At 38.0% G+C, this 26,329-nt stretch overlaps 1 protein-coding gene across 1 annotated transcript in view; it reads left to right on the top strand.

Annotated features, from left to right (window-relative positions):
• The window catches only part of LOC311426913 (long-chain fatty acid transport protein 6-like), a 45,256-nt gene that overhangs the window by 6,341 nt on the left and 12,586 nt on the right, over positions 1-26,329 (top strand). Inside the window, exons 2-5 of the mRNA XM_084503731.1 lie at positions 3,347-3,553; positions 5,842-6,000; positions 6,455-6,579; positions 21,131-21,325. Of these exons, the coding sequence (XP_084359857.1) occupies positions 3,347-3,553; positions 5,842-6,000; positions 6,455-6,579; positions 21,131-21,325 (686 nt within the window). The remainder of the gene's footprint in view (positions 1-3,346; positions 3,554-5,841; positions 6,001-6,454; positions 6,580-21,130; positions 21,326-26,329) is intronic.

Raw genomic sequence — 26,329 nt, 5'->3', positions numbered from 1 at the left:
ACACATGGACAAGATTATTTGTAAAGACCAATGAGTTCTACACAACATCTGGCACAGAAGTTTTTTGTTCACAGTACAAAACATTAGTTGACTATAATCAGAATTATTCTTTGGGAATATATTAGTACAACTAAGAGTTATCTTCAAACACCCTATGCTCATGCCTGTTCCAGAAGTAATTTTAAGTTTCTGGCACTTTGAAAACAGCTGTTTTAAATTACTCTTTCTTCTTTGGGAAATGACTTATTGTCCTCTGCTATCTAGCTAGAAACTTCTTTCAAGATAACATATCATTACGAACTGTTCACATATTGTTCTGAGTACTAGATTCCCTAGCACAAAAGAAAAAACTATTGTATAATTCACTCACAGAACAAGTGTTCAATAGCAATTAGAAAAAAAAAAAAAAAAAAAAAAGTAAGGCCTTGTACAACAAAAAAAGCTTTAGGTTATATGTGTGTGTGTTTAGAGAAACAGTGAACAGTATGCATGCCTAATTTGAACAGTGATCTTAATTATTTAGCGCAAAAGTGTTTCAATCTACTAAAAGGGAGTTATGTCCTCCTGTCACTCTTGAATCTTAACCGATTATGCATGTACAGTTGAAATCAGTAGTTGCTATTTTCCTTCCTTAAAAGACACAAATGAAAAGAGGAAAAAATGAAACAGAAGAGAGAAATCTTTTTGATAAACTTGCAGTTCATGTTACTCAAACACTTAGAGAAGTGGGTGCACATCTTATCTAGCATTTCTGAATACTAAAGAAGTATGAAGGAATTCACAAATATTTCCGTTGTGCAGTTCTGAACAAAAATGTCTTCTGTAGAGAAAACAATAGCTGGCCAGTATTACACTGGCCATCTTTATCACTTTAAAAAACATGGAAGGCAAAACAATTAAAGGCAATGCAAGGAGTAAATAATCTAGCTCTGGAAAATAAAGAAATTCAGTAATGGCATATTTAGTATCTGCAGTACTTAAAAGTTTTTTTTTGTTTGTTTGTTTGTTTGTTTGTTTGTTTTTCAGGCCTTTTGCAAGAGGATAGTTTGTAATTCAACAATATGTAAACTTTCATTTACAAACACTTCAGTTACACAGGAAAATTTTGCTTGATAACTTTTATTGCACATTTTTTCTCAATATTTGTACATCATGCTGATTATTTGGTAAGGTCTCTACACAGGACAGCCATCTGAGTCTGGCGGTCTGGCGTATATGATTGCTGTAAGTTGGAGAAACCACGAAATCCTTGACATTAATAATTCAAAATCCTTAACATCTTTGCTGGCACTGTAGTTAGTGCCAATGCATCAACAAACAGTGGCAGAGGATGTTACATACTTTTACTATTTTTGAGAAGAGAAATTGAACTCCAGCAAATTCAAACACACGTTGCCCTTGCTAGATTCTCAGCCTAACTTGTACCTACACAAACTATATATTTATATTTATATTGTGTATTTACAAGACATTTAAGAGGAAGATAAAAATCACAATTGGAAGCTACTTAGTACATAGTTATTCTGTCACGTTTGGTCTATTAGCACCTGTTTTTCATGAGAAATATTACTGTTATATTTTAATACTTATGACTAGAAAAACATGCCCTAATTGTACAATGTGACAGCAAAGCAGAATTACTGATGAGTGAACCTGGATTTTCAGTGCCTCAGGTTTCCTGCAGTTGACATTACTGTCCCTAACATGACTTTGCATTCACTTTAATTATTCTATTGCTATGTGTAGTAAGTGAAAAGGGACTGTACTCTGGTGATTCAAACAAGAGGCTATCTTTTAGATTTTCATAATTATTTAGGTAATTTCTTCCTGAAATCATTCTGCAGAAGTTAGGACACCAAAATTTTTATGTCACACCCTATCAGAATGTTTTCTAAACATTCACAAAATATACAGAACTTGCCCTCTGGCTTCAGGTTTGTAAGACCTACATATAGTCAGGGACAGTAGGCTATTCTCTGTTACGGTAACAGATTAGAATGTCATTCACTAAAACATTTACAGCAGTCTGTCACTAGCAAAAATTTTTTTGAAGGATTAAAAATCTTGCACAGTATATGAGAGTGAGTTGTGAGTTCTATTAATGATACCCATATTTAATATTTTCAAAATGAGCTTGGGGTTGACATTGGGAGTTGAAATGCTGGCTCTTTCAGAGCCTCATTATGAGGCTCTGGGTGAGTCATTTCAACTTTTTATGTTTATTCATTTATAAAAAATGAGATAATAACATACATTTATACCCACAGGGATATTTACAAGATTAATTGCTTAGGCTGAGATCCAGGAAAGCACTTAAGTGTAAATGTTTCTTTAAATATATGAATGATTCTATTGAAAGCAATACGACTATTCTTGAGAATTTTGCTGGATTAGTACTTTAATGCCTGTCCAGTATTCTGTGAAAGTGACAGATTGTAAAAATGCTTAAAAAGATAAATACCAAATGTATTACTTAGGAACTGACCTCTACTTATATAATTTTTTCTTTTTCCTTTTTGTTTAATCTAGGTCTCTCTGTTTCTTTTCTGCTTAAATGAACAAAATAGATCTTATTTACACTACTGTTGTTATAATTTTATAACAGTGAGTTTGTATTTATATTCAGGTAAAAGCTAATGGAATGAATTCCTTTTAGTGAGTGAATGTTTGGTCATAAGAAAATAAAGTTGTTTGAAAGAGCCACATGATTTTTCAGAAGTGTATGAATAATCCACAGGTCTGTATCACATTTCTATTCACTGAAATTCAGGTGTCCATACACATGATGCAGGTGTACGGACACCTGAATCATGCACAGGTACACATGATACATTTTACTTTTTTTCACATGATACTTTTTTTTTTTTTCCCCAAATCAGTCACTTCTGTGCTAATGAAAAAATACTGTTTGATGAACAATTGCTGTTGATGGCCTCCAACGAAACATATATGTTTGCCCTGCATCTTTAACAGATTTGTTCATCTTTAATTTGAAGCTTAACAACACTTCATTCTGATTTCAGCAATAACAAAGGGTTACCCAAAATGCAGTGGGAAGCAGGAACTAATAATCAAGGCTCAGTGTTTTGCCTTGAGGACAAGACGACAATTATACCTTGTGGAGTCAGAAAGTGATCAGTACTTTTACCACCTTATATCTAGTTTTCAACGAATATCCATTCCAGCTCATCATTATTTTACTTTATTATTTATTTACATTCATAGGGGTAAATACAATTCCTATTTCTATTATAGAAATAAGAACTTTTGGAGGAAACATACCTTACTTGCATTTAGTTTTGTGAGGATGTGATGTAAGTAACATTATTTTATGTTAATCTTTAAGATTTGCTTGGGACACTAGAAGAAATTCTTCCTAATCTCCAGAAGGACATTAGTGTTTGGATAATGACCAAAGACTCGACTTTTCCAAGTGTACATACACTTTTAGACAAAATGGAGGCTGTTTCTGAAGACCCTGTTCCAGTTAATCGACGCTCTGCCAATAACCTCAAGTCATCTGTTTTATATATATTTACTTCAGGAACAACAGGTACTGGTCTGCTAAAGAGGCAATATTTTCCTAAAGCATTCATCTAGAAACCTGATTTTCTGACACTCTAGTCTGTTTGTTAATCTTTTCATAATTGAATATCATTATTTCATATCCTTTTGGTAGGAAATAAGCACGCTTGTTATAGTTGACTGTTTATATTCAATATTTTATGCACCTTTTTTATTTGTCAGGTTGTACAAATAGTGCTAAGGTGTTTATAAAATGTTTTGCTTATTCTATGGGTTTTCAACAGTAGTAAGTGCTGTTTTGTGATCATATGCCACAGTACAGCTAACGTACCCAGAATTTTAAAAAACAATCTTAAAACTAGCAAATTTACATTTACTTTTTCTTCCTTGAGTTAAGTTCTATGCAGGTCACTGTAGTGACAGAAAATAGGATTAAGTTACTAAGTTACTAACCTTTAAGTTTAGAAGCAGATGGCTGAATTTATTACCAGTCCTCCAGCAGCTAAGAAGCTAAGGCTTAAAAAAAAAAAAAAAAAAAAAAAAAAAAAAGTGATCAGTGACATGAAAAGCAGCATGATGTTGTTAAGATAAGCAGATTGGCATTCTCCTTCAGCTGAACACTACAGTAGCCACAAGAAGGATTATAATGAAGATTCATATTATGGCTTGTTTCCTCAATATAAATAATTATTTAATTTATTTGCTTGGGAATTAAAATTAAATTAAAAAAAATTAAATTCTTGGGAAAATTTAGAAACAGAAAGAGATGGTCTAGAATAGTGTGTGTATATATGTACATAAAATATATATTTTTAAAGCTGTTAATATCGTCCAGATGTCAGGTGTGTTGAAAAACTACTAATATAACTGAATGTTTACATATATTACATTTATTTACATTTATATATTTTTTTTTCATACTATGCAATTGGAAGAATAAGACTGACTCAGCTTGAGAAGTGTGGGATAACTAGTTCTAGTCTAAAGTAATTCAGCATTTTCACATTTTTGATAATACCAGAGCATAGTTTCTAGTATAAAATCAATGGTGTATAAACTTATTTGAAATAAAGTATTACCTTGCATGGTCTATAGTCAGCTCTTTGTGTTGAAACCCCCTAGGGAAAATATAGGGCAGAAGAAAAAAAACTCAGGACTCTCCAGCATCACAAAGTTATGGAATAGTTGAGGTTGGAAGTGATCTTTGGAGGTTTGAACCTCCTGCTCCCCCCTGGTCAAGCAGGAACACCCAGAGCAGGATGTCCAGGATCATGTCCAGACAGCTTCTGAAGATCTCCAAGGAGGGAGGCACCAGAGCCGCTCTGATCAATGTATTCCAGTGGAATTCCTTCTTGCTATATGTTCATTGATAACATATAATGCATTAATTATATGTTTAATATAATGCATTTTCTCTTCAGTGTTTCTCTTCAGTGTGAGTTTTGGAATTGGTTTGAAGCATAGCTAGAATCTCCAGAGATTACACTTCCAGTTAACAGCTCAAAGTAACAGTGGCTATATTAGAATAGGTAATAAAACTTCCTGATCTTTTATAGCTTTTGAAATTTTAATAGTTCTCACTGTTCATCAGTAGGACTAAATCATTTTGAATGAATGTAAGAACACATATCAAACAAGAACACATTAAAATACACACTCAAAATAGTAAGTACCAGAGTAGAAGTCCAATGAACTCCTGTGTGAGTCTTCGTATTCCTGAACAGAAAGTCTCTGCTGAACCTGAAGAATCTCGTACGGAAGAATATAATTTGAATGGACTCTCAACATCTTTTGCTGGATTGTGTTAAATTCTACATAGTCTTCATAGTGTTCTGAAAGACTATCTAGACTTAGATGAACATGTTTTTAGATAAGCATCCACTACTTTGCCTGGTACAGCTCATGTACCTTAGCTCTTAACTACGTTGCAGTCACTTTGGCTTCTGCTTGAAAGATGTTGCTATATGTTAAAAGAAGTACATATGGATAATGAATGTTTTTAACCCTTTTTTGGTTCTGTGTAATTTGATAGTGTGTTAGGTGAGGAGTTTCTTCATGTTTCTTCCTATTTGAATAGATTTACATCAGAATAAATAACTAACACATGAGATTACAAACTGGCTCTTGCATTTTTATGTGTACAGAAACACACAATACTGTATTAAACATCCAGTTGTCTATTTAACTAAATCATTGTCTGAAAATTTGTCTGTATGGTATTGATTCTGTTATGATTACAGAGACTTTGGAGAAAAAAAAAAAAAAAAGGCTTCTCATGAGGAGAGGCTTTATGCAAATTTTTTGTTTTCATTACAGGTCTTCCAAAGGCAGCAGTCATCAGTCACATGCAAGTTCTTAAAGGAGCTGCTGGACTGTGGGCTTTTGGTGCTACTGCAGAAGACATCATTTATATCACCCTGCCTCTTTATCACAGTGCAGCATCTCTCCTTGGCATCGGTGGATGCATCGAATTAGGCAGGACTCATTTCATTAAATTGTCTTTTTAACAGAGTATTAATTATTATAAAATTGTATTAAAACACATTTAGGCTCACTGCCATTAGGGAAACTGCAAATTAACAAATACGCTTTTCTGAATAGCTTTATGTTTTTGAATTTTGGGGGATGTGGAAGAGTGTTGTAATAGCAAAGGATCTCTTTTACTGACTATCTTTGTGGTATTGGAGAAGAATTATTACAGTTACTTGTGTAAAAGGTGTTCTTACTTTTTTATTTGTGTAAAAAGGAACTTAGGGATGTATATTTTGACAATGTACATAGCACAGTGTGTGTACAGACTAAGTATTGTACTCTGGAATAGAATTAAATGTATTTTGGTGAACTTAAAAAGACTGCTAAATACAAATATGGCTAGCTAAGCTGCCACATAGAGAAATGCTTTGTTTCCCATTTTTCTGTTTTCCTAAAGGGGCAACCTGTGTCTTAAGAAAGAAGTTCTCAGCTAGTCAGTTCTGGAATGACTGCAAAAAGTACAATGTGACTGTCATCCAGTACATTGGAGAACTTTGCCGTTACCTTTGCAGCCAACCAGTGGTAAGTAGAACCAAGATGATTGCTATTTATCTGTAAGTTACTTGTATGTGTGTTGTTCTTACTGTGGTTATGTTAAGAGAGAAGTACCGTATTGTACTATACCAAGCCTGCTCCTCTGCCCTTCATCTTATGTGAGGTTTCTCAAGTATTTGGTGGTCTATAGACACCAAAAAAAAAAAAAAAAAAAAAAAGTTTGAATTGTAAAAAACTAAATTGTAAAAAAAATAATTTGCAAAAAATAAAAGTATTAAGAGAAAAGATTCAGATATTAACAAGTGAATCAAAGTGATTTGGTGAAGAAATATTGTTAAAGTTTCACTATCAGAAAGCCTTTATTACTGTTAAATGCCCTTTTAGAATTTTCAAAACTTTGTTTCTTGGAATATAATTATATGAGAGGTCTAAAGTTTTGTAGGTCATGTTTTAACACTGCTTTGACTTGTGGAATTTCCTTATATTTAGACCATATGGAACATATTTTATAATTTTTAAGCAGTTTGGTATGATTAGCAGCTCAAAGGAAAGATGCTTTTGTTCTAGTTAGAGAGCTATTCCAGACAACAAAGCAACGTTTGTTAAAATGACATTCCTCCCTGAAACTGTGTAAGCCCTAACTTGAGCATGCTTCTTTTCCCTTGGCAGTCAGTGGTGTGATGTTCTATCTGTTCTATCAAATACTAAGTGTGCTGAACCTGTTATAAAAACCACGTACAGCTGACTCAGATTAATTGAATTAACTCTTGGTCTGGCTTTTTTTTTGTGGTATGTTCCTAGAGCTACCCATTAGTTGAGAGAATCCAAGATATTCAGGTTAAATTAAATGCCTAAAATTTGTTGGAATTAATTCAAAATGTAATATGGAATATATGTAATAGACAGAATGGATCAAGCATATAACCTGTTGCATAGCAAGCCCAATTGACTTTCTGTCAAGTGCTAGTGCTCAGTGTGTCAAAATGAACATGAAACAAGCATTCATAGTCCCATATAAACTAAAATTCATCTTGCTAATGCTGGTAACTGTTGTTCCATTCATTTATAAGCTGCAGGTTGTCCTGTTGTGTTTTAATAATACACGTTAAATCTTTCATTGATTACCTTACTTGATAAATCATTTTAATAAATGTTTTTTAAAAGTAAATTATGATCATAAACGGCTTTTATTTTGAATAATTCATAAAATTAATAACTGCTGGAGAGTAACTATATTGTATTAAGCATAAGGAGTAATATCTTTTAATTTAACAAAATGATTAGGAGAGTGCAAAAAAGACAATGGATTATTTTTTTTTTCCTCCTGAAAATTTTCAGGAGCATATTTAACTAATGTAGTTAGGCTCATATGTCCTACATCCCTATCCATGAATGTCTCAGCAAAGAAAATATTAAAGAGGACATGGCTGATGTCCCAGTGATCACTAGTGGCTGTGGATGGAGAAAAGTTAAAGACTACAAAGAAAATCAGAACATTTGAAAGGCCCAGCTTTTTTAATAGGATTTTTTTCTTCGTTGTAGGCCAACATAATTTCCCCAAAGATATCCCCTTCTCTTTAACACTTTCCAACTTTTGCTGTGTTTCCAGACTCAGATATTAATTGTTCTTTTTTTCTGTCCTTTAGAAACTGTTCTCCGTAGAGTTGAGTATGGCATTTTGTATTGTTCATTTTATCTGGTTCAGTGTCTTAGAGCAACAATGATGTACTTCATTTCTAAACAAAGTCTTTCTTTTTTAAATCCTTCCAAAACCATCATAAGGTTGAAGGAGTTCTGCAAATAAAGACAGTTATACCGAACCATCATTAAATAGGTATTCTATTTGTTATGTGAGTACTTTCCAAGAGCTGGCGTATCTAAACTCTTTGCTCTGTGAGGCTACTGACTAAAGATAAATCTAATAGTCCTTCTCAAGAACAACAACAACAAAAAATATATATATTATAAAATATAAAAAAATATTTTATATATTTTTATTTTTTATATAAAAATATTTTTATATTTATATTTTTATATTAAAATATATAAAATATTATATATATATAAAATGAATGAATTTGATATGTAGCTAGATTGTACTTGAAAAGTAGTAACTATTCCTCAAGTTTGAACTGGAAGAGAAACATGTTCACACATGTAAGTGGAAGGATTCTAAGTAGGTTGTGCAATCCATCGTTATTTTTCAAGCTAGTGAAATAATTTGCCAAGTTATCTCTTGTTAAGTTTAATCTGCTTAAAAGTGGTATGTATACTGGCAGCATGAAAAAGGTCTGGCTAATAGAAGTTCTAAACTTCTATGAAGATGCTATGTAGACAGTGTTCTCAAGGTTCAAATACTCTAAAGCCCTTATAATAAGCATATATTAAAACCATAGCAATTCTATTAACTGCTCATTTTTTTCTTTAATTCTAAATTTGAAATAAACGGTGTGTTTCTACAGTTGGAGGCCATAGTTCTCTGATGCTTCTTATTTCATAGATTTTGAAATGAACATTTGTCAAGTCTTTGTGGTAGCATCCAGACTTTTAGGTTAGCTTTCCTGTATGGGTTCTGTCTTGTTTGATCTTCCTGCCTCTCACTCACATCTGCAATTGCTCTTGAAAACTTCTTGCAGTGGAATTCTTCTGAAACCTGTTCTGCATCAAGTTTGTTTTAGTAACTTGTTGACTGGAAAGACCTCTCATTAGAAAAAGAATCCTTTTTTTTTCCTCTAAGTACAAGCACAAAGGTCATGCACTGTATGATGCTTTTAGCTTTTTCTGGGCTCCTAAAACAGTGAGTAATCCTCATGCCTGCCCACCTCTAAACGTCTTCTCTCTTTTGATAGTAGTGAAAGTACAACAGCCAGTACCAATGGTTACTAGCTATCAGTAGCTAGAAAATGGATCATGCTCTAAAATGGCTACTAAAGGTCTTCAGCAAAACTTAGTCTTGCTGGTTGACATTGCTTAAAGTCTCAAGTTAGAGTGCTCTAAAAAATATGAGAAGAAAGGACAGCTCGATGTAGCTCCCTATTTCCTCTTTAGACAAAGGCCTTAGATCCTACTAATCTGTGTATGTATTTTCCCTAGGGGGTTTCAACAAAATTTGTTTCTAATTTGAAGTAAGGATTTACTTACATATAACAAGACATGAAGCTTTTGGAAAGATAGGAGTCGAAATGTACCATCTCTTTCATGCTTTTCAATAAAGGTGTCCTGAATCCTGAAATGGTTTACAAATACAGGTTAGAAATCAGTCACAACCTGTTAGATTTCTAAGAACCTGTTGGAAATCTGTCACAACCTGTCAGACATTATGACATTAATTATCTGATATACAATCCTTTGCATGAACTTGGTAAGCTCTCTATTAAAGCTGGAGTTCACCTCTACTGATATTCAAAGTCTGTTTCACAGTTCAAAAAATCATTGCTTCAAAATCTTCTTAAGTATCAATCCTGTTTTTATCTCCATTTGGTATTGAGCTGGTGTTATCCTTTGGCATCAGTAACAATTCCTTTTTCCTTGGGTTACCTCAAACATGTAAGATTTTGTATATCAGCTTTCAGACTTAATTTTGTTAAGCTGAAGCTAGCCAATCTCTTTACTAGAACCAGTTTGGCCAAGGTTTTCTTTGGATAGGATTAAGCTCTGAAGTGACTTTAGAAAAGATGCTTAAGGATTTATTTTATTAAAACTCTTCTGCATTAGAACAATAGTAATTGAAAAGAAGAAAACAAGGAAGTTCATACTGCTGGCATCAGCAAACAGAGTGAACACATTTCCCCGCTGTTGACTCAGGTGCTGTGGGAAGGGGTATAAGGGCAGGTATGTTGGATAATGTTGCAGGAGGCACGGCCGAAAGCACGACAGACGCCAGTAGATCATGCTCCATTTTATTGCCCGAATAGCCTAACTTTTATAGTGAACTTAACAGGGGCGGACAGTGTTTCACACAAGATTATTGTCAAAAGCACTCAGACAAACAACTACAAGAAAACAACCCCACCTGCAAGAAAACAACCCCCTTGTGATTAGCAGTCACATAGACCTTGTCCTTGAAGCCAGCTACTGGTAACAATATTTTTCTGAATTCCTCAATTGGGCGATGTGGGAACACTGTCATGGGAACTTCTCATAGTCGCCCTGGTAGCTTGCTTTGATCAGCTACAGCAAGCCATGGGATTTTTGCTGTTTCAAGAAATCCTTCAACAGGATAACAGTGTGTCCCACCTGGAAACAGGTTTCTTTGAAGGAAGAAAATCTGATTGAGTAAAGTAGAGAAGGAAAAATGAGTCAGCAGGCACAGTTTTGTTCAATTGACGTTCTGTACTATAAATTGTTCTTAGTCTTGTCATTAACACATGGAGTGGATACCCTCCTTCCTACAGCCTTTGCTCAGGTAGTGGTAGAGGGCAATAAGGTCTTCTTTCAGTCCCCTTTTCTACAGAGGAAACATCCCCAATAGGAGTTTCCACTGGAACAAGGGAGTTTACTTAGCTGTTCCTCATATGTCTTGTTTTCTAATCCTTTCACCAGTTTCATTGCACTTTTCTAAATGCGTTCCAGCAACTCCCTATCCTCTTCTGGTGAGGGCCCCAAAACTGAAATAGTTTTGTTCAGTATGTGAAGTGTGGTCTTACCAGTGCAGTGTACAAGGAAGTAATGACTTCTCTAGTCCTGCTGGCCACACCATTTCTGATGTCCTGATAGTGGAGCCTTGAAATCACATTCATAGTTTTGCAAAGAGAAGCTCATATTCACAGAATACTTCAGAATGAAAAATAAAATAAAATAAAATAAAATAAAATAAAATAAAATAAAATAAAATAAAATAAAATAAAATAAAATAAAATAAAATAAAATAAAATAAAATAAAATAAAATAAAATAAAATAAAAATCTGTGCATGTTTTAATTCTCTAAACTGACCTTCGGAAAGTTTTGTGTAATTTGTTTTGACATTTGGGCTCCTAGGGCAATCAGTAAAAATACAATGATCTACTTTGTATTTCTGGGTGAAATAGTCACTGACAAAAGTGACTAGTCACTGACAAAAGTGACTTTTTTTTATTGGTATATATATTCTGAGGAAATAAAAGTACAGCTAAAGAAAACATTCCCCACTAGACTCAATACCATTAGAATCTAATGCTATTAGATCATCAGGAGATTCATTAATGAAAGTGTGGTGAGAGTGAGCTGTACTGCAATAGTAAACAATTGATTCCTGAGCTGGAAAATGTACGCTGTTGCTAAATTTTCCTGTTTCCTTCATATGGTGCATCAGTTCAAGACAGACGTAAAAAAGTAAAATTTTCCTTCACTTTTGTTTTTAAATTTGGCTATATGTGTTACTCAAAAAATCTAGATGAAGTTTATAATAAAGTGTTTGTGCAAGGTGAATTGAATGAAGCATATTATCTTGAAAAAATTATTGCATTCATCAATTTAATGGCAATAAGATATTTCTCATTTCATAGTGTCCCTAATAACTACCTGATGCCCCCTTTTTTTTACAGGGCTAATGAGTCAACAGATAACCAGTGAATGTACTGTCATATGCATTCCTGTAAATACATGAATGTAAATCCTGTATGGTCTGTCCATATCTTATATTTAAGAGATTTTTGCAAGTCTCAGGCCCTGATACTGCTTTTAGGTTCATCAATGCCTCAATAAAGGAACACTTCATACCTTCTTTGCTTGAAGTTGCCTTTGCTTCTCTCCACTTAGCTTTTCCTGCTGTGTAAATGGTAAAAGTAAGACAATTAACTTTTTTTCTTGGATGCCTTTAATGAAACTGCTAAATATGTTTTTATACTGCTGCAGTCATGAGTTCTTCCCACACCTGATTAATATCGTGTTGATGGCCCTTTAAAAGACTTCTTTTTATCAGTGACTTAATCATGCAAATAGTCCACATAGTTTACAAAGAACACTTAAGGAGGAAAGACTGGCAGATGAAGAATCCCAGCTATGTGGTATTTAGTATAATAAGGCAGATCTTGACTTGTCAATTAATTACTATACAAATGAAACAAGCTCACAGAATGGAGGAATAGTGTGTCAAAAACTGATTCATAATGTATGCAAATATTTTATATATGGTTCAAAGATTTTGGCTGAATGCACTGAATAAAAGTCCAGGTGTAAGGTATGAAGTGCCGTCTTATTAATGCTTCAGAAAGGCATTGAAAAAAAATTTCACTTCTACCGTTACAAATAGGTAAGTAGAGATTGAATCCCCATTTTGTTTAAAAATCACTCAATAATGAAAGAAAATCACAGTGCAGGAAAATAAATAGTTTTAAAACCCTTGAAAAGGTGTTCTAACATTCTGTTATTCTAATATCATATTACAAATATTGTCTTTGGAATTATCCAGACAGAACTATTAATTACACTCAGAAGCAAAAACATAAACAAATTATCAGAGGACACAAATTGTTTGAGCTATCTAAGATTGCGAGTCTGGGCAAGGTTCTGAGCCCTTCCTAACTCAGGGATTGTAAGGAAATTTAGGTCTTAGTGTACACTTTTGCAGTGTACTAAGAATATGCTTGCAGACAACTACGTTGTACCAGCAGCTGCACAGTAGCAAGCTGACTTGCTGCAGCTTGTTCAGCTGCAAGGGAGAGCAGTTTATCTTCCAGCAAAGCTGTGTACTAAGTGACTCTTTGAAATCCCTCCTAGTCTTATACCTCTAGGTTCTGTAGTGATGGGAAACTAGTTGATGAAATGCTATGTGAATACAGCAGAAATTCAAAACATGACTGTTTGGTGCCATAGGCTGTTGGCATATGTTCCTGCATTTTTAGTTTATTTAGATATTCATATGTATAGAACACTCTGTGCATTGCCTAGCTGTGTTTTTAGCACGTGTTGGAATTATCATCCCTTTTCCTTTCCTTCTCTTATTTATTGCATTTGATTTACTGCAGAGGTATTCCGCCATGGTGGCAGTGGATATCTCTGTTCCTGTCAGATTTGGAGCCTGGCAATGAGCTGGACAATAATACAGATGATAAATACTTACAGATCGAATCATGAAAATGGTGTCAATATAGCTAAATCCATTTTATTTACTGTGGCACACTTACCATTGAAAGTTAGTTATATGTAAAGCTAATTAATGTCATGTAGTAGTTATACATAACATCTAGATAAAAATGTTAAAATTAGCTCTGTGAATGTATTTGCATTTAAAACTACAGCAAATTACACTGTTTAAAATTTCCCTCATTTATAATCTTCATACTCATTAAATATCTACTGGAAGATAAATTATATATGGTTTTCATTCTTGCAGTTGGAGGACTACCAAAAGGTATGCCAGTTTTAATGCTTTTTCCTCAGAAAGCCCTGCAATACCCTTCAAGTATCCTTGTATCAACAGATTGGTACAACTGTGATGGAGCTACCTCAGTCACAAACACTGCAGTTGCAGCAATGCAGTCTAATAGGAAATTTACCTTAGTTGTGAACGATAAGCAAATTATTATTTTGTCTTTTAAGAAAGCTTTCCTTCTGCAATCAGTTTTTGATGACTTCAGATATTTACTCTATATTTTTGTGAAAGGCCTCAGTGCCTTAAGAGAATACTTCCTAAAGTAAGGCAGTCATACGCTGTGTTGTTGCAAGCACAGTAGAATGCTGACCAGGGCTGGAGGGAACAGCACAAAGCTGAGGAGCACAAAGGAGGGAGGTTCAGCTTGGATACTGGGAAAAGATTCTTCACTGAGAAAAGGTGGTTGGGCACTTGAACAGGCTTTGTAGGTAGGTGGGCATGTCACCAAGTTTGCCAGAGTTCAAGAAGCATTTGGACAATGCTTTCAGATATATGGTCCGATTTTTAGGTAGTTCTTTGTGGTGCCAAGAGTTGGACTCAGTGACCCTTGTGGGTCTCTTCCAAGAACTTGGGGTATTCTATGATTCTATTTTGTGTCTTGCACTGGAGAAACAATGTTGTGCTGTAGTAACTTAAAACAGCCAAAACAACAAGAGGAGCTGAAAGATTTGAACTAACCAACCTTATATATTATATTTGTCCATTTGAAAAAAAAAAAAAAAAAAAAAAAAAAGTAGTGTAGGTGATTGTTTTCTAGCTCATCCTAATCTGTGTCTTTTCAGCAAACTGTCATCAGTATTTTTATTAACCTGATGTACAAATAAAAGCAAACTCACCTGTTTATTAACTTGGACTCTAGAGAATTAGAATGTTCCCAGACTGATGAATGACCCACTTAATTAGTATGTATATATACACACATATTTGTCTCTTTTGTTCATTTTGGAACAAAGGATCTCTTGTGCTATATTTCATATCTTAGCAGAGGCAGAATATTTGAATAAATCAGTGGTGTCAGTGAGGGGTAACTGCAGTTCAGTTACTGGTACCTTAATTTCAGTTTATCAACGAAACTGTAGAGAAAATATCCCACTTTGAATAGTTTTAAGTTGAGCTGTGTAGAATATTCCAAAGATGGTAAACAATTTTCTGTAAGAAAAAGGCTTTCCTGCTGTAGTACTGAATCACTTTCTTATTAAAATAAATAAATATATATATATATATTTATGGTTCCTTGACAGTGTAATGATCTTTGAATATGGAACAGACCTTATTATTTCAGATATGTGAAAATCTACAGAGTTGCTTTGTGATACTATATCTGAAGTGGAAAAAAAAAAAAAAATCACTCCAAAAATTACATCTATGGGTCATTTTTAGACACTTTATTACAGGTCATGTCCATGGATAATTTCATTGTACTGTGTAACATGACACAATACAATTGTTAATAATGACTTAGAAAGTCAGTGAAGTTTGTGCTTACGTATTTAGAAATGACTTTTGCATCTACAGTAAAGTAGGAGAGGAGAAAGGAAAATAAAATAATTTAGTTGATGTGAAAAACAAATGGTTAGCAACTGAGGGAGGCTTGTGAGTGATGTAGTTTTGGGATGATATAGCAGGATAATGCTTCAGTTTGTAATTGCCAAGAGCTGTCTGCATCTAGTGAAATGTATGCATTCCTTGCTGAATCACTGAAGAAAGACTGAAACTGGATGAAAGATTTTGGCCTGTTCAGGACACTGGTTGGAGGAGTCCCTTGGGAGGCAGTCCTGAAGGGCAAAGGAGTCTAGGAAGGCTGGGCACTCTTCAAGAAGAAAATCTTAAAGGTGAAGGAGCAAGCCATCCCCACATGCTGAAAGATGATCTGGTCCAGAAGAAAACCTGCCTGCCTGAGCAGAGATTTGTGGCTAGGGCTCAGAAAGTAAAATAAATAAATAAATAAAATAAAGTGACCTTTGGAAGAAGGGGCGGGCCACTCAGGAGGACAAAGATGTTGTGAGGCTGTGGAGAGGGAAAATTAGAAGGGCCAAAGCCCAGATGGAGCTCAATCTGGCTACTGCTGTTAAAGACAATAAAACATGATTTTATAAATACATAAACAAGAAAAAGACTAAGGAGAATCTCCATCCTTTATTGGATGTGGGGGGAGACATAGTGACAATAGACACAGTGACAAAAGTTTGCAGACAACACCAAGTTAGGTATGATTGTTGATCTGCTTGAGGGCAGCAGGGCTCTGCAGAGGGATCTGGATAGGCTGGATTTATGGATTAAGGCCAACTGTATGAGATTCTACAAGGCTAGGTGCCAGGTCCTGCACTTGGGGCACAACAACCCCATGCAACACTACAGGCTGGGGAAGAGTGGATAGTATACTGTCTGGCAGAAAGGGACCTGGGTGTATTGGTTGACAGCCAGCTGAACATAAGCCAGCAGTTTGCTCAGGCGGCCAAGATGCCAACAGTATCCTGGCTTGTGTCAGAAACAGTGTGGCCAGCAGGACTGGGGAAGAGATTGCCACCCTGTATTTGGTTCTGGTGAGGCCACACCTTGAATGCTGTATTCAGTTTTGGGCATCCCACTACAAGGAGGACATTGAGGTGCTGGAGCATGTCCAAACAAGGACAACAAAGTTGGTGAAGGGTCTAGAGAACAAGTCTGATGAGAAGCAGCTGAGGGAAGTGTGTTTATTTAGCCTAGACAAAAGGAGGCTCAGGGGAGACCTTATTGCACTCTATAATTACCTTAAAGGAGGCTGTAGCGAGGTGGGCATTGGTCTGTTCTCCCAGGTGATAAGACTAGAGGAAATGGCCTCAAGTTGCACCAGGGGAGGTTTAGGTTGGATATTAGAAAAAAAAATTCTTCACTGAAATAATTGTGAAGTATTGGAACAAGCTGCCCAAGGAAGTAGTTGAGTCAACTAGGAGGTATTCAACTAGGAGATATTCAAAAATATGTAGATGTAGAGCTTGGTGACATAATTTAATGGTGAACTTGGCAGTGCTAGGTTAAAGGTTGAACTTCATGATCGTAGAGGTCTTTTCCAACCTATATGATTCTATGATTCCATGATTCTAATTTATACTGGACTAGAATTGAAAGAGGGAAAGTAGACTGAAAGGGATCAGAAAATAAGGACCTTCAGCTTTCTGTAATATATGTATATGTGCATGTGTATGTATGTATAGGGAGATTTGCATACATATGCAAAAGTATACAGATATACATGTAGAGACCTCAACTGCGTGCGTGAGGTGCGAGCAGGTGGATGACCTGGTCCGCATGGTGGCGGAGCTCAAGGAGGAGGTGGACAGGTTGAGGGCCATCAGGGAGTGTGAGCGAGAGATAGACTTGTGGAGTAACTCCCTGCAGGGCCTCAAAGAGAGGTACCGGGGAAGTGGTGGAGTCACCATCCCTGGAAGTCTTCAAAAGACGTTTAGATGTAGAGCTTAGGGATATGGTTTAGTGGGGACTGTTAGTGTTAGGTCAGAGGTTGGACTCGATGATCTTGAGGTCTCTTCCAACCTAGAAATTCTGTGATTCTGTGATTCGGTGACACCCCAAATGGGTGTGGACCCCCTGCCCTGTAGCTATCGGGCAGAGGGAGGGAATCTTGGAGTTGAGGAGGACTGGAAACAGGTCCCTGCTCGACATCGCAGGTGATGCCCTCCCCTTCCGGTCCCATCTTCCCAGGTGCCCTTACACAACAGGTTTGAGGCCCTGGAGCTCGACAGACTAGTAGCTGAGGAAGAGGTAGCAAGTGTTCCCAGGAGGATGCCTAGGGCGAGGAGGTCGACTCCGCGCCTCAAGACTGCCTCCATCAAGAAAGACAGGAGGGTTATTGTTGTTGGAGACTCTATTCTTAGGGGAACAGAGGGCCCTATTTGTCGGCCTGACCCTACCCGTAGGGAAGTCTGCTGCCTCCCTGGGGCCAGGGTCAGGGACGTTGCCAGGAAGCTTCCCAACCTGGTACGCCCCTCTGACTATTATCCTCTTTTGATAGTCCAGGCAGGCAGTGACAACATTGAAGAGAGAAGCCTGAAGGCTATCAAAAGAGACTTTAGGGGGCTGGGTCGGTTAGTGGATGGAGCGGGAGTGCAGGTGGTGTTTTCATCCATCCCTACGGTGGCAGGGAGGGGTACAGAGAGGACACGGAAAGCCCACCTGATAAACACGTGGCTCTGGGGCTGGTGCCAACGCAGAAATCTTGGGTTTTTCGATCATGGGGCACTTTACTCAGCACCTGGCCTGATGGCCACAGATGGGTCCCTATCTTTTGGGGGAAAAAGGATCCTGGGCCAGGAGCTGGCAGGGCTCATTGAGAGGGCTTTAAACTAGGTAGGAAGGGGGATGGGGCTGAAGCAAGGATTGTTGGGGCTGTGCCAGGGGGAACAATGGCAAGGCCGAAGGATAAGGCAATGGCCCCGCTGAAGTGCATCTACACCAATGCACGCAGCATGGGTAACAAACAGGAGGAGCTGGAAGCCATCGTGCAGCAGGCAGGCTACGACTTGGTTGCCATCACGGAGACGTGGTGGGACCAGTCTCATGACTGGAGTGCTGCAATGCCTGGCTATAAGCTCTTCAGAAGGGACAGGCAGCACAGAAGGGGTGGTGGTGTGGCTCTCTATATTAGAGAGTCTTTCGAGGTTGTAGAACTTGACGCTGGGAATGACAAGGTCGAGTCCCTTTGGGTTAGGATCGGCAGGGACAACAAGGCTAGTGTCCTGGTCAGGGTCTGCTATAGACCGCCGAACCAGGATGAGGAGACGGATGAGGAATTCTACAGGCAGCTGACAGAAGTTGCAAAATCTTCAGAGCTTGTACTCGTGGGGGACTTCAACTTCCCTGACATATCCTGGAAGCACAACACAGCCCAGAGAAAGCAGCCCAGAAGGTTTCTGGAGAGCGTGGAAGATAGCTTCCTGACGCAGCTGGTTAGTGAACCTACCAGGGGTGGTGCCCCGCTAGACCTTCTCTTCACAAACAGAGAAGGACTGGTGGAGGATGTGATTGTTGGGAGCTGTCTTGGGCAGAGTGACCACAAAATGGTGGAGTTCACTATTCTTGGCGAGGCCAGGAAGGGGACCAGTAAAACCACTGTATTGGACTTTCGGAGGGCTGACTTTGAGCTGCTCAGGACACTGGTTGGTAGAGTCCCTTGGGAAGCAGTTCTGAAGGGCAGAGGGGTCCAGGAAGGCTGGGCACTCTTCAAGAGGGAAATCTTAATGGCGCAGGAACTGTCTGTTCCCACGTGCCCAAAGACGAGCTGGTGGGGAAGAAGACCAGCCTGGCTCAACAGAGAATTGTGGCTTGATCTTAGGAGAAAAAAGAGGGATTATAATCTTTGGAAAAGTGGGCAGGCCACTAGGGAGGACTTTAAGGATGTAGCGAGGCTGTGCAGGGAAAAAATTAGGAAGGCCAAAGCTCATCTGGAGCTCAATCTGGCTACTGCCGTTAAAGATAACAAAAAACGTTTCTATAAATACATCAACACAAAAAGGAGGACTAAGGAGAATCTCCATCCTTTACTGGATGAGGGGGGAAACTTAGTTACAAGAGATGAGGAAAAGGCAGAGGTGCTCAATGCCTTCTTTGCCTCAGTCTTTAGAGGCAATACCGGTTGTTCTCTGGATACCCAGTACCCTGAGCTGGTGGAAGGGGATGGGGAGCAGGATGTGGCCCTCACTATCCATGAAGAACTGGTTGGTGACCTGCTATGGCACTTGGATGTGCACAAGTCGATGGGGCCAGATGGGATCCACCCAAGGGTACTGAGAGAACTGGCAGAGGAGCTGGCCAAGCTGCTTTCCATCATTTATCAACAGTCCTGGCTATCGGGGGAGGTCCCAGTTGACTGGTGGCTAGCAAATGTGACGCCCATCTACAAGAAGGGCCAGAGGGCAGACCCGGGAAACTACAGGCCTGTCAGTTTGACCTCAGTGCCAGGGAAGCTCATGGAGCAGATCCTCCTGAGAGTCATCACGCAGCACTTGCAGGGCAAGCAGGCGATCAGGCCCAGTCAGCATGGGTTTATGAAAGGCAGATCCTGCTTGACGAACCTGATCTCCTTCTATGACAAAGTGACGCGCTGGGTGGATGAGGGAAAGGCTGTGGATGTGGTCTACCTTGACTTCAGCAAGGCTTTTGACACCGTCTCCCACAGCATTCTCCTCGAGAAACTGGCTGCCCTAGGCTTGGACTGGCGCACGCTTCGTTGGGTTATATATATATATATATATATAATATATATAGATAGATAGATATATAATATCTATCTATCTATCTATCTATCTATCTATCTATATCTATATATATATATATTAGGTCTTTTGCTTTCTGATACTTCAACTTAAATTTGATTTTATTTTTAAGGTGCTCCTTGCAATCACTGTGTTTGGGAAAGTATTCATAGAATCTGTCTCACTGAACTGTTTGAACACATAACATAGTATTTCTTGTAAGAAAACATGAGAGTTGACAACAGAAAAGATTCAAGTTCACCAAGGTATACTGTATTCTAAGTAACAATAAACAAAACCTTGCAAGACTTAATGTTGAAAAAAATACAGAATATGACTCATGCAATGGGTGGGAAGGAACACAAATTACAAGCATGTGTAATCTGATTGTTTCTTTTAATCAATCTGAAGACATGGGGAAAGTAACTATTAATGTCTGATGACTTTAATCACTTATCAGAAACAATGCCTACCTTTCTGCATTTTTCTCAGTTTTCTAATTGCTCTGAGCGGAAACAGACTGAGATGATACACCTTTTAAAATACAGAAATACTTGTATAAATTAGTGTAGCCATTATTCAGGCAATAATTTGTTTATTCAATGAGATAATAGCTTTTGAATTGCAGTGTGCTACCTTGTAGCTGTAGCTGTGCCAGCGTCCTTTAACTTCCTATTGTTTCCCCTTGCCCTTGCCATTTACATTTTTCTTGCCCTTTCCCTTTTTCTTCCCCATTTCTTTCCTCTTCCTTTTTTCCTTTCCTTATCCTTTTCCCTTCCCCTTCCCTTTCCCTTTTACTTTCCCTCCCCTATTTATACTTGATGTATATAAGAAATTACATTTAACCCACCAAATAGGCAACACCAAATGCAGGTATCAAAATATTCTTTTTTTTTGTTGTTGTTGTTGTTGTTGTTGTTGTTGTTGTTGTTGTTGTTGTTGTTGTTGTTTTGTTTGTTTGTTTGTTTGTTTAACAGAAGGATGGAGAAAAAAATCATAAAGTCCGACTGGCAGTTGGAAACGGAGTAAGAAATGATGTGTGGAGAGAATTTTTAGACAGATTTGGTGCCATTAAGATCTGTGAGTTTTATGGTGCTACTGAAGGAAACATTTGTTTCATGAACCACACAGGAAAAATTGGATCTGTTGGACGCACCAATTACTTTTATAAGGTGACTATTTATATTTTACTTTGTAAAAGGGTGTGCTGAAGGTCAATGTGTTTCTCAGTTTGACCATAAGGCATGGGGCTACAGTCGTAAGTATAAGGTAAATTTTCTAACTTAGTTGTTGCAAGTTTAATTGATTGCCTATAAAACATCAGCTGCCAAAGTCTTGTTTTGTATTTCAGCAACTTTGATGAAGTTATATGTTTTGGGGAAGAGCAGTACTTGTAACTTATATCATACATGCTCTCTTCTCCTTCACCTGTCCAGTTAAATGAAGACAAATTGTGTGATGGGTCAGCTTATCAAGTGGTATGTCCACATACATACCTAAAAGTATTTCACCAAAACTTCACAGATTTTGCCCTTGGAGTGCTATTAATACCACACTTAAACAACTAGAGAGAACAGTAAATAATACATAAAGTCTCAAGCTTTAGCTAATAACATGTAAAATTACTTTGCAATGGTTTCTAAAAAGGAGACTAGGTATGTTATGTTATGTTGCTATTTATGTCAATTTTTACTCAAAATAAAATAGGACTACACACGTTGCCTAGAATTTACAAAAGTAACTCAGATACCTATCTGTGTGTACAAATCCTCCTGACTGAAGTGGCATTTGTACTTCAAAGGAAAACTAACAGTAAAATATCCATACCAATCTATTTTCACTATGATGTAAAAATATTGTTTTGAAACACATCTGTGTGAGGTGACTTTGGATGAAGTGGAAATATGTTTGTAGACAGCTAATGTCCCAGGTTTCACGATCTCAATACATCATCATCACATAGACTACTTCACAACTCAGGGCCCAGAGAAATTCCCAGTTCTTCTCTTCAGGGATTGGAACCAATCAGCCTATGTTTTGCCTTCAGACTCTGTAGGGGGCAACTTGGAAACATTCAGAAAGAGACCACAAGAGCTGCAGTGTTTTTCAGAAACCATTGAGAGCTCAGGAATTAAAGCAAATTTACTCTGCTGATTTTGTGTGTTGTATATCATTGATACTTTGTAATTTGCACAGTGGATATCTGGTGCTGATAGCTGTCTCTAGAAACATACAGATCCACCACAGGATATAAGGAATCTGGAACTTAGGGGAGTAGTAGCTGAATCGGGAGCCTCAGAGCTCATGTTACATTTTCTTTTAGAGGGCTAAATGATCTAATTACTTGTAAACCATTTTTTCCTTCTATCTCAGGAAATGTTACATTTGTTCAGAACTTGAATATGTTTTCAGAATTTTAGAACTGTTGACAGATTTTTGTCAGAAGTCACTAATCTTTTGAACTAAGTTACAGCAGAAAAAGGATTATACTTGAAATTACCTATTTATTGGCTTTTCTCTACTTTTAGACAAGTAGTAGTTTGTACTTTTTGCATGCATTAATATTGGCATGTCATATATCAATAAAATTTGTTTTATGCATTCCCAAAAGGCAGATTAGTATTTGGGGTTTTTATTTATTTATTTATTTATTTATTTCACATGAAACATGATGCTTGTTCTTCTTCAATGACTGGATTTACAATTTAAGATAGTTGCTGCAGATTAGGAGAAAAAATAGCTCATGCAAACTGCAATTAAAAAAACAAATGCAGTTGTAACTAACTACTTGATTTCACTAGACATCTTTTCTATAATTTATATGCTTTTTCAAGTTCAAACTGCTGCAGTCTGTGGAAACATCAGTATAGTCTGCTAAGATAATTATGGATTGTCCCCTTGCTTACTCAGTATGAATATGGAAAGACAATAAGGGATTTTATAAACCAGAAAAAGCCATTCATAGCATTTGGCTTGGCTTGAAATCAATTTATGTTCTGTCTTTTTTACTCTGTTTTCCTTAGAAATACATCTACAGTGAGTCTTCAGTTATTTCTTTAGTTTCTGTCATCAGGAACGTAGCTAAAGCACATTATTTGTGAGCAGGCTCAGTGTTTAGCTACTACCATTGTCCATGCAGGCCTAAGGTATACACCCCTTCCACCAACATACATGAATTTGGCCTTCTGTGTCTGTAGAGAGGAACAAAGTTGTCACTGAAAATGAGTTTCAGTGTGGAGACAAATTACCTCACCTTGATTACATAGGCATGGTATCTTTAGCTAGGTTTGTGGGTGAATTATATGACCCTCATTATGTGGGAATAGATCTGGCAGAAATATCTTCCAAATTGAGGTGTTCTGAAAGACTTTTCCAAAGCCATATCAGGCACTTTTTCATAAGTACTCTGTTTTGATTGAGAACATATATGGTTGCATGATGTACCTGATCTAGGTTTTAGGTCAGAGGTTGGACTCGATGATCTTGAGGTCTCTTCCAACCTAGAAAATTCTGTGATTCTGTGATTCTGTGATCTTTCTCTCAAATAATTTATGTCAGCAGAACAAAATGACACATTAATATTTTTGTATTACACTACTTAGATGTGTCAAATTATTTTTTTTCCAGGCTGTTAACTGATGGGACTTTGCTCTTTTTGCCTGTGTAGTCACTCTGGAATGACAGCTCCTTCAGTCTGCTTTGTGACACTTTCTAGTTTGCAGGAGCAGCTAGCTCCCCCATATGCTGAAGCAAAGTAGTGTTGACATGAACAAACGTTTATGTATCTGTATGGATTGTGTAAGGAGTTGCAGAAAAGAAAAATCAAAACGAGGTCAAGAGAGAGAATGAGTGGTGAAAACATGAGACATACTTTTTGTGGTTTTCATATATTAAAGAATAATAATAATAAAGTCTGGGGACCTACTTTTATATGTGTTTTTCATTATTCTGCAACTGAGTATTGTGACACAAACTCACACTGTGTTTTAATGCCATATCTAAGTTTTGACTTATTTAAGGCTTTTGCTGTTTTTAAATATGTTTTACAGGTTGTAGGTTATTAGACAATGCATTCTGCAGTGTAGCTGTTGTGTTTGTTTACTTCAGTCTGCATGATATCCACTGGACATCTAGCGATATGTAAACAAGAGCAGCTCTATTTCTGATTCTCTGACCTTAGAATGATCTGAAGTTCAAAAGTGAGACTGTCTTATGCTGGAAAGCAGAGAATGGCACAAAGAAGGCACATCTTTCCAGTTACTAAATTATTTTGTTTCTGCAAAGAAATCATGCTACGTTTGAAATCTTACCCTCTTGACATATAGGATGGTATGATGAGATATCCTTAGACATATATTCTGTGAATTTCCTACACACCTCTTTCTTAATCTGGGAACAGAAAGAAAGAAAATTGAAAAAGGGGAGAAGAGATTTGTGTGACTGTACATGTGATAACAGCAAAGGAATAAATATACTCTCTATTGGCATAGTTACACAGTCAGAATGAAGTGATACATACATACAAAAAGCAAAAGTATAGTTGGAATAACAGCAGGTAGGTTTGAAATGTTTGAAATATAATACTTTTAGTGGGGAAAAACTAATAGAAATATGATGTCATTTCTTTTGTGCCTAATGTCCATCATTTATCAACAGTCCTGGCTATCGGGGGAGGTCCCAGTTGACTGGTGGCTAGCAAATGTGACGCCCATCTACAAGAAGGGCCAGAGGGCAGACCCGGGAAACTACAGGCCTGTCAGTTTGACCTCAGTGCCAGGGAAGCTCATGGAGCAGATCCTCCTGAGAGTCATCACGCAGCACTTGCAGGGCAAGCAGGCGATCAGGCCCAGTCAGCATGGGTTTATGAAAGGCAGATCCTGCTTGATGAACCTGATCTCCTTCTATGACAAGGTGACGTGCTGGGTGGATGAGGGAAGGGCTGTGGACGTGGTCTACCTTGACTTCAGCAAGGCTTTTGACACCGTCTCCCACAGCATTCTCCTCAAGGAACTGGCTGCTCTTGGCTTGGACTGGCGCACGCTTCGTTGGGTTAGAAACTGGCTGGATAGCCAGGCCCAAAGAGTCGTGGTGAATGGAGCCAAGTCCAGTTGGAGGCCAGTCACTAGTGGCATCCCCCAGGGCTCGGTGCTGGGGCCGGTCCTCTTTAATATCTTCATCGATGATCTGGACGAGGGCATTGAGTGCACCCTCAGTAAGTTCGCAGATGACACCAAGTTAGGTGCATGTGTCGATCTGCTTGAGGGTAGGAAAGCTCTGCAGGAGGATCTGGATAGGCTGGACCGATGGGCTGAGGTCAACTGCATGAAGTTCAACAAGGCCAAGTGCCGGGTCCTGCACCTGGGGTGCAAGAACCCCAAGCAGAGCTACAGGCTGGGAGAGGAATGGTTGGAGAGCTGCCAGGCAGAGAAGGACCTGGGAGTGATGGTTGATAGTTGGCTGAATATGAGCCAGCAGTGTGCTCAGGTGGCCAAGAAGGCCAATGGCATCCTGGCTTGTATCAGGAACAGTGTGACCAGCAGGGCTAGGGAGGTGATTGTCCCCCTGTACTCAGCTCTGGTGAGGCCGCACCTTGAGTACTGTGTTCAGTTTTGGGCCCCTCGCTACAAGAAGGACATGGAGGTGCTTGAGCGGGTCCAGAGAAGGGCGACGAAGCTGGTGAGGGGCCTGGAGAACAAGTCCTACGAGGAGCGGCTGAGGGAGCTGGGCTTGTTCAGCCTGGAGAAGAGGAGGCTCAGGGGTGACCTTATTGCTCTCTACAGGTACCTTAAAGGAGGCTGTAGCGAGGTGGGGGTTGGTCTGTTCTCCCACGTGCCTGGTGACAGGATGAGGGGGAATGGGCTTAAGTTGCGCCAGGGGAGTTTTAGGCTAGGTGTTAGGAAGAACTTCTTTACTGAAAGGGTTGTGAGGCATTGGAACAGGCTGCCCAGGGAAGTGGTGGAGTCACCATCCCTGGAAGTCTTTAAAAGACGTTTAGATGTAGAGCTTAGGGATATGGTTTAGTGGGGACTGTTAGCGTTAGGTAGAGGTTGGACTCGATGATCTTGAGGTCTCTTCCAACCTAGAAATTCTGTGATTCTGTGATTCTGTAATGGCAATAAAGGCACAGTTTCCAAAGGTGAAGTGCTGACAAAGGTTACATCTGTAAAAAAAAAAAA

The sequence above is a fragment of the Aythya ferina genome (assembly GCF_964211825.1).
Source record: "Aythya ferina genome assembly, chromosome: Z".
Lineage (NCBI taxonomy): Eukaryota > Metazoa > Chordata > Aves > Anseriformes > Anatidae > Aythya > Aythya ferina.
The sequence above is the reverse complement of the archived record's forward strand: the minus strand, read 5'-3'. Positions and strand labels throughout refer to the sequence as shown.